This window comes from Aethalodelphis obliquidens, unplaced genomic scaffold (genome assembly GCF_003676395.1).
Source record: "Aethalodelphis obliquidens isolate GAN/ISIS:26980383/991018 unplaced genomic scaffold, ASM367639v1 scaffold6, whole genome shotgun sequence".
Taxonomy (NCBI): domain Eukaryota; kingdom Metazoa; phylum Chordata; class Mammalia; order Artiodactyla; family Delphinidae; genus Aethalodelphis; species Aethalodelphis obliquidens.
This window is the reverse complement of record NW_020837950.1, coordinates 32,727,236-32,740,761: the sequence shown is the minus strand read 5'-3', so window position 1 is coordinate 32,740,761 and position 13,526 is coordinate 32,727,236. Positions and strand designations below refer to the sequence as shown.

Genomic DNA, 13,526 nt, shown 5'->3' with positions numbered 1-13,526 from the left:
TGAGGTTCTAACAAGTTTCTTCCATGTATACGTATAAAGAGTATAAAGTCTAACTGCTAGCCAAAGTACAAAAGTACAAAGAAAATTTGGACAAGCTCTGAATGACTCTTGGTGTTTATACTTCTATCCCAAAGAGAAAGCTACGAGTCTGACTTACGTTGTGCCTCAGATTTTTTTTTAACCAAAGTACTGTCTTAAACTTGACTCCCAGATATGAAAAGCACATGGTGTGACATTCAAATAGCTGCAAAATGAAGTACCTTAATTTGCTGAGAGATATTAAATGGTCTAAGATCAAGACCCAGTCTATTTTTTTCCTCCAAAGACAAAAATCAAACATTTTTCTCCCATTAAAACCAAAAGAATAATTCAAATTAGACAGTCCTGTCACTTGTGAATTGGAAGTAAATTCTTATTATAGAGTGGGAAATTCACTCCACTGAATATAGTAGTAAATATTATTAAAATAAATTCAGTGACCTTTTTAAAAAAGATTATAAAATTGAATTTATTGAGTTTCACACAAGATGCACTTATAAAATTAGTACTGAATGCCATTTTAACAGAGGAAATGAACATTATTCCAAACTCCCAATATATTCTGCCAAAAAAAGATCTTTCAAAAATGACAGCACAGTAACAGAGTAATTCAAGCTGAACTGAAAGATATACCCAAATCATATTTTTGCTCTGATCAGGGCTATGTTTGGCAAAGTTATCCCCAAACTGTTCCCATTCCTCACAGACACTGTTCCTTATGTTGGTGAAGAGAAGATGGAAAAAAGAATAATAATCCTAAAACAGGCCTTCACTGAAACATACACAAAACAATTTAAAGTCTTTCATCTTTAAGTTAAAATAATTCCTGGTTTCACAAAAGCATTTCTGTACAATTTTCTTTTTTACCCTACATAAATGTTAATTTCGATTTCTTTAGCTTTAATGTAAAACATTAAAATCCATTTTTGTTTTTTCAGAGGAACAAGCCAAAGCATTAAAGCTTGCTTTTTCACATTTCACCCAGGAAACAGACAAACCAGCTACAATTTACCTTCTGCACGTCACGTGCTGGAAATATCAGCACAAGAGCTGAACTTTAAAATGAAAACTTTAAAATGAAACCATCAAAGGAAGTTAACAGTTAACGGTTAACACCTGGACATTCTGAAATTAGACCCTGTAAAATTTTTATAAAAGTGCAGAAAGGTTCCTCAAGGTAAAATGTGGTGGAAAATAACCTGTCCTTTGTGGGCCACAAACCGGTAATTAAGCAGAAATGGAATACTGATCTCAAACAAAACCAAAAAGCACCTTTTGGCCGCTGTTCCCAACATCCCCGCACAAACACCTGTCCACACCCAGGCAGCCACCTGAACGCCCCGAACACCCCACTTCCCTTCCCCCACACAGCCTGCCCAGCCCGGCACAGGTGCACGTGACAGCCACACCTCCCCACACAACACAGGCCCGCCCAGGCGCAGGCACACAGACAGACCCACCCATGCACTCCAGAAGCCGGAGCAAGATGCTGCCCCATCCGCTAGAAGATGGACTTCAAAACTGTTGCTTGGAAAACCCACTTGAAGTCGTCACCTTTGAATTTTGTATACTGATAGTTCTTCAGCCTGTTCAACACCAAATCCTTTTAACTGTAACAGTTTAGGAAGCAATTAATTAGTTTAAAGTGAAACCAGTTAACTACAGTTAAAGTTAACACTGCTCCGCTTTCTCAGCATAGGAAGTGCCTTTCTGTAAGGGAATTCCTATTTTATCCACTGCAATGAAACAATACACAGCTCACGTTTGCTGTAAAGAGTAAACTGAAAAATTATGAAACATTTTCTCAGTGATGCATAACCTTCATTAATTAATATTTTTTAAATAAACTGGCTTAGGGTCTTTTATTTTTTCTCTATAAAGTGCTACTATTCATCATGTCTTATTTAAGGTAGCTTTTTATTCTGATTAATTCAGGTACATCTTCAAAGATTATCCTGGTGGTAAGAACACTTGACTTAAGTTTAATTATTATTATTTTTTTTAATGGTTTGGCAGATGAAGTGACGTTTGAAAACTGTGGAAACAGAGTGAGGCTGGAAAGGGAGCATCGTGCTAAGAGCTTCACAGTTTTCCAGGTATATCCTTATACTGAAGAGGACTCACATCAAAATCCGATCTTCTGGAAGCACAGATTGACAAAGCAAAAGTGATGTCCGTGTTGCTCCTGTCGGGCCCAGAGAGATTCTGCTGCTTTGCCAAGCAGGAGGAACTTTTCCTAATCCGTCAAGTTTTCCAAGGAGTCAAGGCTGGAGGTCACTGTTGGCGGACTCACGTGACCTGACCTTCAGCCAGAGCACATCACTGGAAGAAGGACACTAAGATTTGCTTTCCATTAATAATTTAAGTTCTTAAATAAATATTTAAGTGCCATTTTCAGCATCTGTCCATCCTGGTAGCACAGCATCTGCTGCCCCGGGACTCTGTATCTTTGGCACACGCAGCTACAGAAATCAGTCAATTCGGTTTCCACAAATTGTGAACCTGTCTATCTCTAACAAATCTTTCTTTGAGGATCTGTGTTTTAATTCAGAGTTTTCTTGCGTTATGTCCTTCTCGTCACCATCTGGAGTTGTCAGGAACTGATCAGAATTGCTTGTCACAAGTAGTGGTATGACATTTTCCTTCTGATGAAGAGGCTGGCTGGTGACCGAAGCAGACAGGTTTTCTTCTGTGGAAAAACAGATTCATTTAATTAGAAAAGGGTTTCCCCCCAACTTATAATAACCACAAGCTTACCAATATAGTGGTACTGAAAAGAAATGTGGATTATCCACGCTTTTGGATAAAGCGAATAATAGCAAACAGCATGCTGTATACGCCCCGGAGTTTATAATGAAACTCAGAGGCTACACTATTTCTGTTTCCTCATCCAAAATTTTATATAAAAGCTATTATGTGGATCATATCACACAAATAACACTGTTACCTGATTCTGGAAAGATCAGAACTCCTATGTAACAACCTCCTCCTATAAAACCAATAAGAAGATTGTTGCCAGAGCTGAAAAATTAACATTGTTTCCTAAACTCAGGACATCAGGGCTAAGGAGACTCTAATCCATTCCACCTCTTATGTGTAGTCACATTAGACATAGTCAGCATTTCATGTCCAGGAAGTCCAAATCAGAAGGAAAAACAAATCAATGCACAAAACCTCTAATGTGTAATTCGGGCAATGGCGATCCTGAGCCTGGCCCGAGGAGCAGTGGTCTGGGGGCCTGGACCCACCAATCTCTGAGTCATACATTCAGTCCTTATAAGAGCAGCTTCATCAAGGTAAGGATGACATACCACAAATGGTACATATTTAAAATGGATAATCTGATGAGTGTTGACACATATATACACCTGTTGAAACCGTTGCCACGGTTGAGACGATGAATACATTCATCTCTCTGGGTCGTCCCTCCCTCCTGCTGTCCTTTGCTTCTTTGGGAACATGATAGACTCCATGCTTTCTTGACAGCCAGTCCCTCTGTTCACATGCAAATTGGGCCCGAGCTGTCTGACTTGCAATATCTTCCTGAATGGTCTCTGGCCAGTGGTCTCCTGACCTCCAAAACATCCTGACCAGACACAAAGGCACTCGCGCAAAATGCACTTCTTATTACGGGGCTCTGGATCCAGTGAACTTAAACTGCAGTGCGCGCTACAGGTTTTATCCCCTCTTCAACTGGAGGCTTCTTGAAAGCAAGACTGATGGTTATTAGTTTCTTACTGTGCTGAAGGAGCCTAGCCTAACAGAACACATATGGACCCATTATGAACTATCCAGGTAGCTGAAACGAATGCAATCCCATATCACCAATAGTACTTATGTGTTCTTTAAAATTAAAAATTATTTTCAAGTTAATCACAAGTTTCTGTTCTACTTTAAAATAAAGCATACATGACGAGCATGGCTCTCTCTTCAGACTGGCCTCCGGCCCAGCTCTAGTCTCATCTCTTATTCCTTCCAGAACAAACTTGACGCCTGGAATACTGACCCACTAGTTCTCTTCTGTTTCAGGCCTCCACGATTCAGCCCACGCTGGTCCCTGTCCTGAAGTGCCCCGATCTTCACCTGGGCCTATTTCTTCTCACCCTTCAGGATTTAGTTCAGGCGTCACCACCTCCAGGAAGGGCCCCTCTCCTGTGCCCTCCACACCCCTGTCTATAACCTCACTCACCAATTTGGATTATCCACTTTTGTTGTCTCCCCTGTCAGTCTGTGAGGCGCTAAAGCATGATTTATTTACCTTTGTATCTCCAGCATCTCATATACTACCTGTCACACACATTGCCCCAGTTCTTCCTCCAAATCTTCCAGGCCAGAAGCCCTGGAATCATCCTCGACTCTTCTCCCACGGCACAACCTCACTGGCAAGCCCTGGGCCCCTCCTAACCTATCCAGAATCTGGTCAGCCTGCCTGCTCACATGCTGACCCATGCACTGAGCCAGGCAGCTCCCCACTGGTCTCCACCTCTGGGCTCACCCTTCTTTTCTTTTTTTTAAATAAATTTATTTTATTTTTGGCTGTGTTGGGTCTTTGTTGCCGTACGTGGGCTTTCTCTAGTTGTGGTGAGCGGGGGCTACTCTTCCTTGCGGCACGTGGGCTTCTCGCTGCGGTGGCCTCTCTTGTTGCAGAGCACGGGCTCTAGGCACGTGGACTTCAGTTGCTGTGGCTCGCGGGCTCTAGAGCACAGGCTCAGTAGTTGTGGCGCACGGGCTTAGTTGCTCCACAGCACGTGGGATCTTCCCAGACCAGGGCTCGAACCCGTGTCCCCTGCATTGGCAGGCGGATTCTTAACCAGTGCGCCACCAGGGAAGCTCTGGGCTCACCCTTCTTGAGGTTAATTTCCACAAAGACTGAAAACAGTCCTTTTAAAATGTCTGCTGGATCGTGTCACTCCTCCACTCCAAGCCCTGCAATAACCCCTTCACACAGGAAAAGCTGAGATCCTCAAGAGAGCCCACAGGGCCCTGGGTGACCCGGAGCCCTGGGCAGCCTCTTGGACCCCCTTCCAGTCCCTCCCGATCCCAGGGGAGAGGCTGTCCCTTGACACGCCAAGCACGTTCCTGCCTGGGGCCTCTGGACGCATGGCCTGTGCCTGGGAGGCTCCTCCCTGGAAGGCTCGGTCTCTGCCCGGAAGCCGGCTCCTCACGGCTGGGGAGTGCCCCCAACTCCCACCACAGTCCCTCTCCTGAGTCTGCTTTAGTTTTCTCCACAGCACTTACAGCCACCTGCCATAGTGCACATCCATTCCCTCTCTCTCCCCGATGATCCAGCTCTGCCTGCCCCACTGCTGTATCCCTGGGCCTGTCAGGTAACAGGTGCCCAATAATCATCTACCGAACAACCAACGAAGGAGTGAAAAAGCTCGGAGCACTGCGTTAGGGGCACCTGTGATGAGATCCACAGCATAAACATTAAAAATCAACAGCTAAGCAAAGCGAAATCCAATCTTGAAAGCACTGCTAAACATCGACTGAACAGTGATTTTTTTATTAAGTGGAGTTCAGACAATTAATTCATTTTAGAATGATTCACAGAAGTGATAAAAAGAACCAAACCTACCTTGAGAGGGTTTACATTTATTTTGTGATTTACTGGATGGTTTGCTGGGAGCGCTGGTCGGGGGAGGGTTAAACAACTTTTCTTCCATTTTGGCTTCCTTCACGTACTGGCATGATTTTCCCAACAGGACAATGCTGTTCAGTACTTTCAGAGAAATCAACCTAAAACCGGAAAGAAATGACCAACTACTGTTGGAGTCCGTCTCAGTCACTGGGCAGGTAGAGGGGAGGGGGAGAGAGGATGACTCAGGCGCCGCAGGGCCCAGTTCCTTATGCAAAACCCAAGTTTCTGGAGGTTTCTTTACCATGGGGGAACATTTTTGAAAAACTCCTTAGTTCTCTTTATAAGAAGAAATCATACTTAGAAGTCTCACCTGGTTCTAAATTGACATTTATTCTTTTATTACAAAACAAATACATTTAGCAAATGCAGATGAAAAACAACAAAAACTTATAATGCCACACTCCAGTGCAAATCACTGTGACATCTGGTATATTATCCTTCAGTCATTTTTGCTCTGAATGTACGTCTATTCATTCTTCTCACTGTCCAGAAATGGGGTCTCTTCAGAAGGCAGTAGGGGATTGGAGTTCAGAGCGAGTGCAGAGACTCCAGGGGCCAAGTGTTTGAGCTCGAATCCTGACTCCACTGCTCAGGACCTGTGTGGATCTGAGTGAATTTCCTAACAGGTTAATCCATAGAGGTGATCTCAGTAAGGTGCTCAGAACAGTGCTGAACACACAGAAACGCCAACAAAATTGGTTATTTTATCACCATCGTTGTTGTTGACATGACAATACATCACAAATATTCTCCAGAACCGCTGGTGTTCCTTAATGACATTATCTTAATGGTCTCACAATGCTTCACTATATTGGTTATCATATAACAAAGCCCCTCAAAGCCCTTAATTTCTGGTTACTTAGGCTATTTCTAATATTTTGCTTCTATTAAAAAGTTTCTGGCTAGGAAAACTTACGTTAAATCTGTGTTTCCTTAAGATAAATTCCAAAATACATAATTACAGAAGTGGGATTTCTGGGCCAAAAGGTATATAACCTTTTTAGGCAACTGAAACAAATCTGGCAAAAATTCTGAAAAAAACTCTTCACACTGGTATCGTCACACAAATAGGGGTCCTTAAATGGCACAACACCAAGGACCTCACGGTCAGTTCTACAGTGAGTGAAGACGGGGGTGGCTATTTCTTAGGCCTGATACGAAATCCTGGTAGTGACACGGAACGACGCATCAGTGAGGGGAAGTCCGAAGAGGGGCGTGGAAGGAGGTCAAACGAGAAGCAAACAGGCTTCCTTCACTCTCCCTGGCCTCCCCACTCCCTACTCCGGAGCACCGAGGGCCTCACGTGGACCCAAGGCTGCAAGGACCTTCCGCGTGCATGCGCCACTCTTCCAGGTTTACCGCCGGCCCCAACTTCCCCGCCCTCCTTACTCAGCCCTTCCACTGCTTCCTTGACACCACTAGGGGATGTCTAGGAGGATCTCAAGCTTACAAAACCCAAACAGGACTCTCGATTCCAGCCCCAACCCTCCAAAAAAACCAAGGCGAACCAGCCCCACGTGTCTGTCTTCACCGGCTTCCCCATCACAGTGGACGGCCAGCCCATCACCCTAACTGCCTGAGCCCCACACCCTGTGATCACACTTGGTGCTTCGTGTTCCCTCTCGCCTCACATTTACAATGCATCAGCAAGTCCTGCACATCTCCACCTTCAATGTATCCCTAGTTGACAAATTTTTAGCACTCACTGCCACCATTCAACTCCAGCTGTGGTCACCTTTCCGGGGAACGACTGGAACAGCTTCCTGACCTCGCCTGACTTGTGCTTCTCTCCTTGCTACACTCCAGTCCATTCTCTGCACAACAGCCAGAGCGGCCCTTGCAAAAAGCCAGATGGGTCTAGCTCTCTTGTGCTCACAAGACTCCAGTGGTTCGCCTCCCTCAGAGCTGAAGCCCAGGCCCTTCCCGGGGTCTGCCGGACCGCCATCCTCGCCCACGCTCTCTGCCTGGCAGGGTGGAGATAAACAAGGAATGATACTAAGAACTTCGCAGGGCAGTGTGAGCATCTGTGCCAGGGAAGGAGGATCTCACGTTTTTCAATGGCAGTAGCTGACGAAAGTTACCTTAATACAGTAAAGCATTTCTATGTTCATTCAAACAGTAAATGGTATGCAATCTGATCAGAACCACATCTTGCTTTGGGCATCACTGACACTGGCCGCGTAGCCTGAACGCGGCACTGAGGGCACAGAAAGTTTATTTGTAACTCACATACTTGGTGGAGACGGTGAAAACTGACTGCTCCTGGGCTCCTGCGTCGGACACCTCTGGAGCACCTGCTGAGTCAGTTAGCAGGCAGACAGCAGTGTAGAAAACACACTCAAAACGTGGAACTGGAAATACCCAGATGTCTCTGGAAAGCGGACCTCGTCCCAGGGGCAGATTCTGGGTGAATCTCTGGCTGAGGTCACTACCGCTACGCTTATCCTCTCCTCACTTTCTCCTCTCGAGACACTCAGTTCTGACTGCCGCCCAGAGCACGGCTCCTGATGCGCCACCTGATGCGCCACTGCACGTGAGCACAGGGACCAGGGATGGGGTCCCTTTCTTCTAAAGTAAACCTAAACCTAGGCGGGGCTACTTTATCATAAATTCATGTAGTGAAAAAACTAGCAGTGGCAAAAAATGCCTTTTTATATTATTTTCTTCATACCGCTTATTACTATCTTAAAGTATTTTAGTTGTTAATTTGTTACCCTTTGTCTTTCCCAACAAGATATAAGCCACATGAGACCAACAAATCTGCAGATAAAAGTTTAACCAGTCACAGGCAGAGAAATGATACATTTCTGCATCTCCTTTGGGTTTATATGACATAGGCCTAGAGCATGCTAAATAATCAGTATGGCAAACCCAGTAGAAACAAAGATTTTTTTAAAACATAGAACAATATCTGATTACAATGGCAGATTTTATCATAAAACATGGGTGAAACTTAAGTCCTAGGCAGAAAGGGCTTTAAATGATTTCACTAAAAGATTAAAATTAAATCTAAAGTGCTATTAATACTACTACCAAACAGCATATTTAATTTAACTAGAATTTAACTGAGTCACAAATACATTTGGAGATACATGCTGTCAAGGGAGACCCCCAAGACAGCTGGGATGGGCATATTGTTATGATTTAGCTGCTATTAACTTCCATCACATCTTGCATTTATACTTTACTGTATAACCAAAAGCATATTCAAGAATGGTTAATCTTACCCGAAATAGAAGAGTATGACACAGGCATAAGACAGGATTCCTTGCACTTTAATTGAGCTTGTTACAACTCTGATGAGCTAGCCAGAAACAAACCAAAACAACAAAACACATAAACAAAACATACAAACAGAGTTATTAGTTAATATTTAAATAAAGATTTCTCCATGTGGATTTTAACACTTTGGGCACATACCTGTGGCCTTTGTCTAAACTGAAGAAAGCAGTTCTAGTTTTGTTGATTCATATCAGAATCTGGCTGCTTGTGAAAGCTTCTGTGGTAGATTTGGATTCTTTAGACAACTGCAGGACGGCTGTGGCTAATGCCATGTTCAACTGCTGACTCTAAAGTCAGACACTATACCTAGCTCATGAATGACATGTTTACCTGTATGTTAATACATAGATGCAAATCAGCTGACTTTTAACATAAAAATTATTCTGGAAGATACAAATGAATTCATCTTGCTGCATGTGTCCCTACCAGAACTAGAAGCACTTAGTGGGCATTTCCCTCGCTCCTGCTGTTTCTGTCCTTTTTTCTTTGACTCTCTACGAACCCCCAATGACTTGCAGGGGAAGAGAGAAAAGGGAACCTTAGGGGGTTTGTACTGTTTAAAAAAACTAAATACTATTACAAAGTTAATTACTTAAAGGCCAGAAACGTTCTGCCTCCTTTGGATAGTTATGATTAAACACCTATTTTCTTACTTATCTCACAGAAACATAGGAGTAACAGCACTATCCTTGGAAGTTTGCTGAATAAATCTGGTGGGATCTGTTGCTGGAAAATGTTTACACGTTATAAGTTCAGCTTAATAATGAGCCCACATATTAGGGTATAGGGGGACTGCTATGTGAAAATAGAAAATCAGGGAAAATAACTGACCTTATCTAGTAAGGTTATCATCAAATGGAAGGGTCTCTAAATAAATATCGTAAGATACATTTTTTTTTTTTTTGCGGTACGCGGGCCACTCACTGTTGTGGCTTCTCCCGCTGCGGAGCACAGGCTCCGGACGCGCAGGCTCATCAGCCACGTCCCACGGGCCCAGCCGCTCCGCAGCATGTGGGATCTTCCCGGACCGGGGCATGAACCCATGTCCCCTGCATCGTCAGGCGGACTCTCAACCACTGCACCACCAGGGAAGCCCGTAAGATACATTTTAAATGACATTTAAAAAATGCTTTTAATAGGGCTTCCCTGGTGGCGCAGTGGTTGAGAGTCCGCCTGATGATGCAGGAGACATGGGTTTGTGCCCCGGTCCGGGAGGATCCCACATGCCTCGGAGCGGCTGGGCCCGTGGGCCTGCGCGCCCGGAGCCTGTGCTCCGCAACGGGAGGGGCCGCGGCGGTGAGAGGCCCACGTACCGCAAAAAAAAAAAGCTTTTAATAAAAGAGCAATTGGGAGGAGAGAGACAGAATGGACTGCCATATATTCAATAAAATTTCACGATGAGGAAAGATATGGAAGTCGTCATCTCTGTCACAGTCTCTAATGGGGAAATGACCTGTCGTACAAACATTTGTGATGGAAAGTAACATGGTTCTAGAATTTTATTCATTAATATGAAAGGCAAACCAACGATCACATTCAAGGCTTAAACGACTTCATTTTTACCCAGTATATTATTAGGTAACTTTAAGATACATGTGTCCCAAGTCCAATTTCCTTGAGACCTTAACATATGATTTATTTTACTTTTCTTGGATATGAATTCATTCTAGGACCAACGGTAACATTTACAAGGAAACACTGCCACTCTTGGCCTTAATTAAAGAATTATCTTAGTTACTGAGGCTTCAGCTTATTCTTCAGGGCCCCAAGATTTCTGCCAAAGCTAGGGTGTCGTTCTGGCGCTCTGTGAGAAAAGCGCTGCAAAAGAAAACCTGCGGGATCCTCGCATAACTACGTAATCCCCTTTGAAACTACAGGAGGTTTCCCAGAAGTGTTCTGCTAATCAATTATTAATTAGACTTAAATCTTTTCGTATAACAACCATAAAAACGTATTTAAAGAGTAAAACAAAGACTGAAGAAAAATCTAAAAAATCTACTAATTTAAAAAATTCATACTAATTATGAATCGAGTTTTCTGGCAAATAAGTTACTAGATAAATAATTAGTATTTGGCAAAGCAGGGACACACTTAAATCCAACCACTTAACCAATCCTTAAAAAAAAAAAAAAAAGTCAGGCAACCTAGGTTTATTCTCACACCGTTGTATCCTTTTTCCAGTTGTAGAAAACAAATGTAGAAAAATTTTAAATTCTATTTCATCAATCTCTTACACCTTTAACAAATAACTTTACTCTTGAAAAATTTTCTGTTTTTCCAAAATTCTAGGAGCTCATTTTCCCAAGCAAAAGAAAGTCGAATTAGTTAGTACATAATAAAAACAAGCTCCTACTACAACTGAAAACATTTAGGATGTGGTTATTAGAAGAGTCCTGCTGAAGTTTAAATAACATTAAATCTATTAATCATCCATCCTCTAAAAAAAAGTTACGCAAGCTGGTCAAAACTACAGTTAGTATAATCTACAACTTCTTTATACCTCTCTTAGCTAATTCCTATGGGACTCTGCATTATAAGAGAACTTCAGATGTCCTTTGACAAAAAGATGGCATTTGTTTTGATATTGAGAATAGGTAGCCAAAAAGGAATATAGGGACTTCCCTGGTGGCGCAGTGGTTAAGAATCTGCCTGTTAGTGCAGGAGACACAGGTTCGAGCCCTGGTCTGGGAAGATCTCACATGCCGCAGAGCATCTAAGCCTGTGCGCCACAACTACTGAGCCTGCGCTCTAGAGCCCACGAGCCACAGCTACTGAAGCCCGTGTGCCACAGCTACTGAAGCCCACGCACCTAGAGCCCATGCTCTGCAACAAGACAAGCCACTGCAGTGAGAAGCCCATGCACCCCAACTAAGAGTAGAGCCCCCACTTGCTGCAACTAGAGGAAGCCCGCGTGCAACAAAGACCCAACACAGCCAAAAATTTAAAAAAAACACCCCAAAACCCCCCCAAAAAAGAATATAATCATATATAAGTGCAGCCAGCAAATCTTCTTAATTAACATTATTACAGCCTTAATTAAATATTATAGTAACTATATGCAAGGCTGTTCTGAGCAATTCATTAAAATATCAGAAGTGGATGACTAATTTTTTTGGTTGATCTAGTAAATTTCAGTGCTATTATTTTAAAAATATATATGATATTTCCTGTGTATAACAGTAGAAAATATCCTTGTGAAAACCTCGGAAAAAATTTAAGAAGTAGTGCTTATAACGAACACAGAGTATTTCTTCATTTGTGCATACCATATTTATCTATTTCATCTGTTGCCAAATTTTTACTACTATAAATGCCACTGCAATGCATAACCTTGCCTATAAATCATCATGTGCCTTTTATAACTATTTTCTTAGGATAAATTCCTAGAACTGGAATTACTTCATCAAAGCATAATACCGTCACAGTGCCCTTTAGAAACGCTGGATCAACTTATACTTCCACCAATATGTGTTACAGTGGCCACATCAATGCCAACCACTAGGTATTTCCACTCTAAAAGAAAAATCGTTGCCAAATGAATAAGCAAAAATGAATATTCTCCTTGTCAGGAAAGCCATTACGTAAAATAGAGCCTTAATATCATTTACCTATTGGATGGCTTAAAATCCAAAAGGAAGATACTATAAAACAAAATTTCCTTCTAAGTCATGTACCTTTAATTTTTATATCAAGTCCTTTTAAAACAAACTTATTGATAATCCATTTATTAATATTCTATAATGACAGTCATCTCGTCATAAAAAAGGGAAAAGAAGTATGGACTTACTAAAACAGCTAGTGGGAGAGGAATAAACCCCATCCTCCGTGCCACGGAATCACTGTAATCAGTATATGCCTAGACAGAGAAAGGAGAAAAGGATTTACGAGATTAAATAGCATTTTAGAAGTGCAATTCACTCATCACCAGCAAATGTTATAAACAGGTGAGGCGGTGAGCGAGAACCTAGCACCTATAATGTAATTTAGTAAAATGATGTGGCAATCTAAGTGTTCATAAGAAGTTTAAAATACAAAGTTGCATAACTGTTACAACACTGCAGAAACCATACCCTATGTAATGTTACATATTAGTATTATTTTGTAAACATTTAGTGTCAAGAACAGAGATAAGTAGGAAGTTTACCTAGCTTTCCCTTAATTAATATCCCATGCTGAATTAAACCATTGTTCAGTTAACTTCAGACTATGTCTTCAATATAATACTCACATTTTTCTGTCGACTGCTAACAAGGTCAAAAGCAAGGCTGGCTCTATATTCACTGTAGACCTAAAGACAAGTAAGAATGAAATATTAAGTAATATAGTGCAAACATACAACGTGGAAAGATTTACCTTGTAGATAAGACGTTCAATAACTAGCCAGAAAGAAGGTGCTACTAACTAAGCGACATCTGGGTAGTTTTTTCTCTTATTTGTTTTCCTACAATAAGGGTAAAACATAGGCTCAATTCCCCCAACTGGTAAGTTCACAGGCTTTGTAAAGGTTTCTCTTAAAGAGGGATAAATATTCAACGATTATGATCCTGAGAGTTTAGAATCTGGG

General features: G+C 42.2%; 1 protein-coding gene across 1 annotated transcript in view; it reads right to left on the bottom strand.

Moving 5' to 3' along the window:
- Window positions 1-481: 481 nt before the first annotated feature.
- Window positions 482-13,526, bottom strand: part of TAPT1 (transmembrane anterior posterior transformation 1) — a 64,944-nt gene continuing 51,899 nt past the window's right edge. Inside the window, exons 10-14 of the mRNA XM_027103294.1 lie at window positions 13,191-13,250; window positions 12,750-12,818; window positions 8,908-8,984; window positions 5,618-5,778; window positions 482-2,728 (exon numbers count right to left, since the gene is read on the bottom strand). Coding sequence (XP_026959095.1) covers window positions 2,511-2,728; window positions 5,618-5,778; window positions 8,908-8,984; window positions 12,750-12,818; window positions 13,191-13,250 — 585 coding nt within the window. The 3' untranslated portion in view covers window positions 482-2,510. The remainder of the gene's footprint in view (window positions 2,729-5,617; window positions 5,779-8,907; window positions 8,985-12,749; window positions 12,819-13,190; window positions 13,251-13,526) is intronic.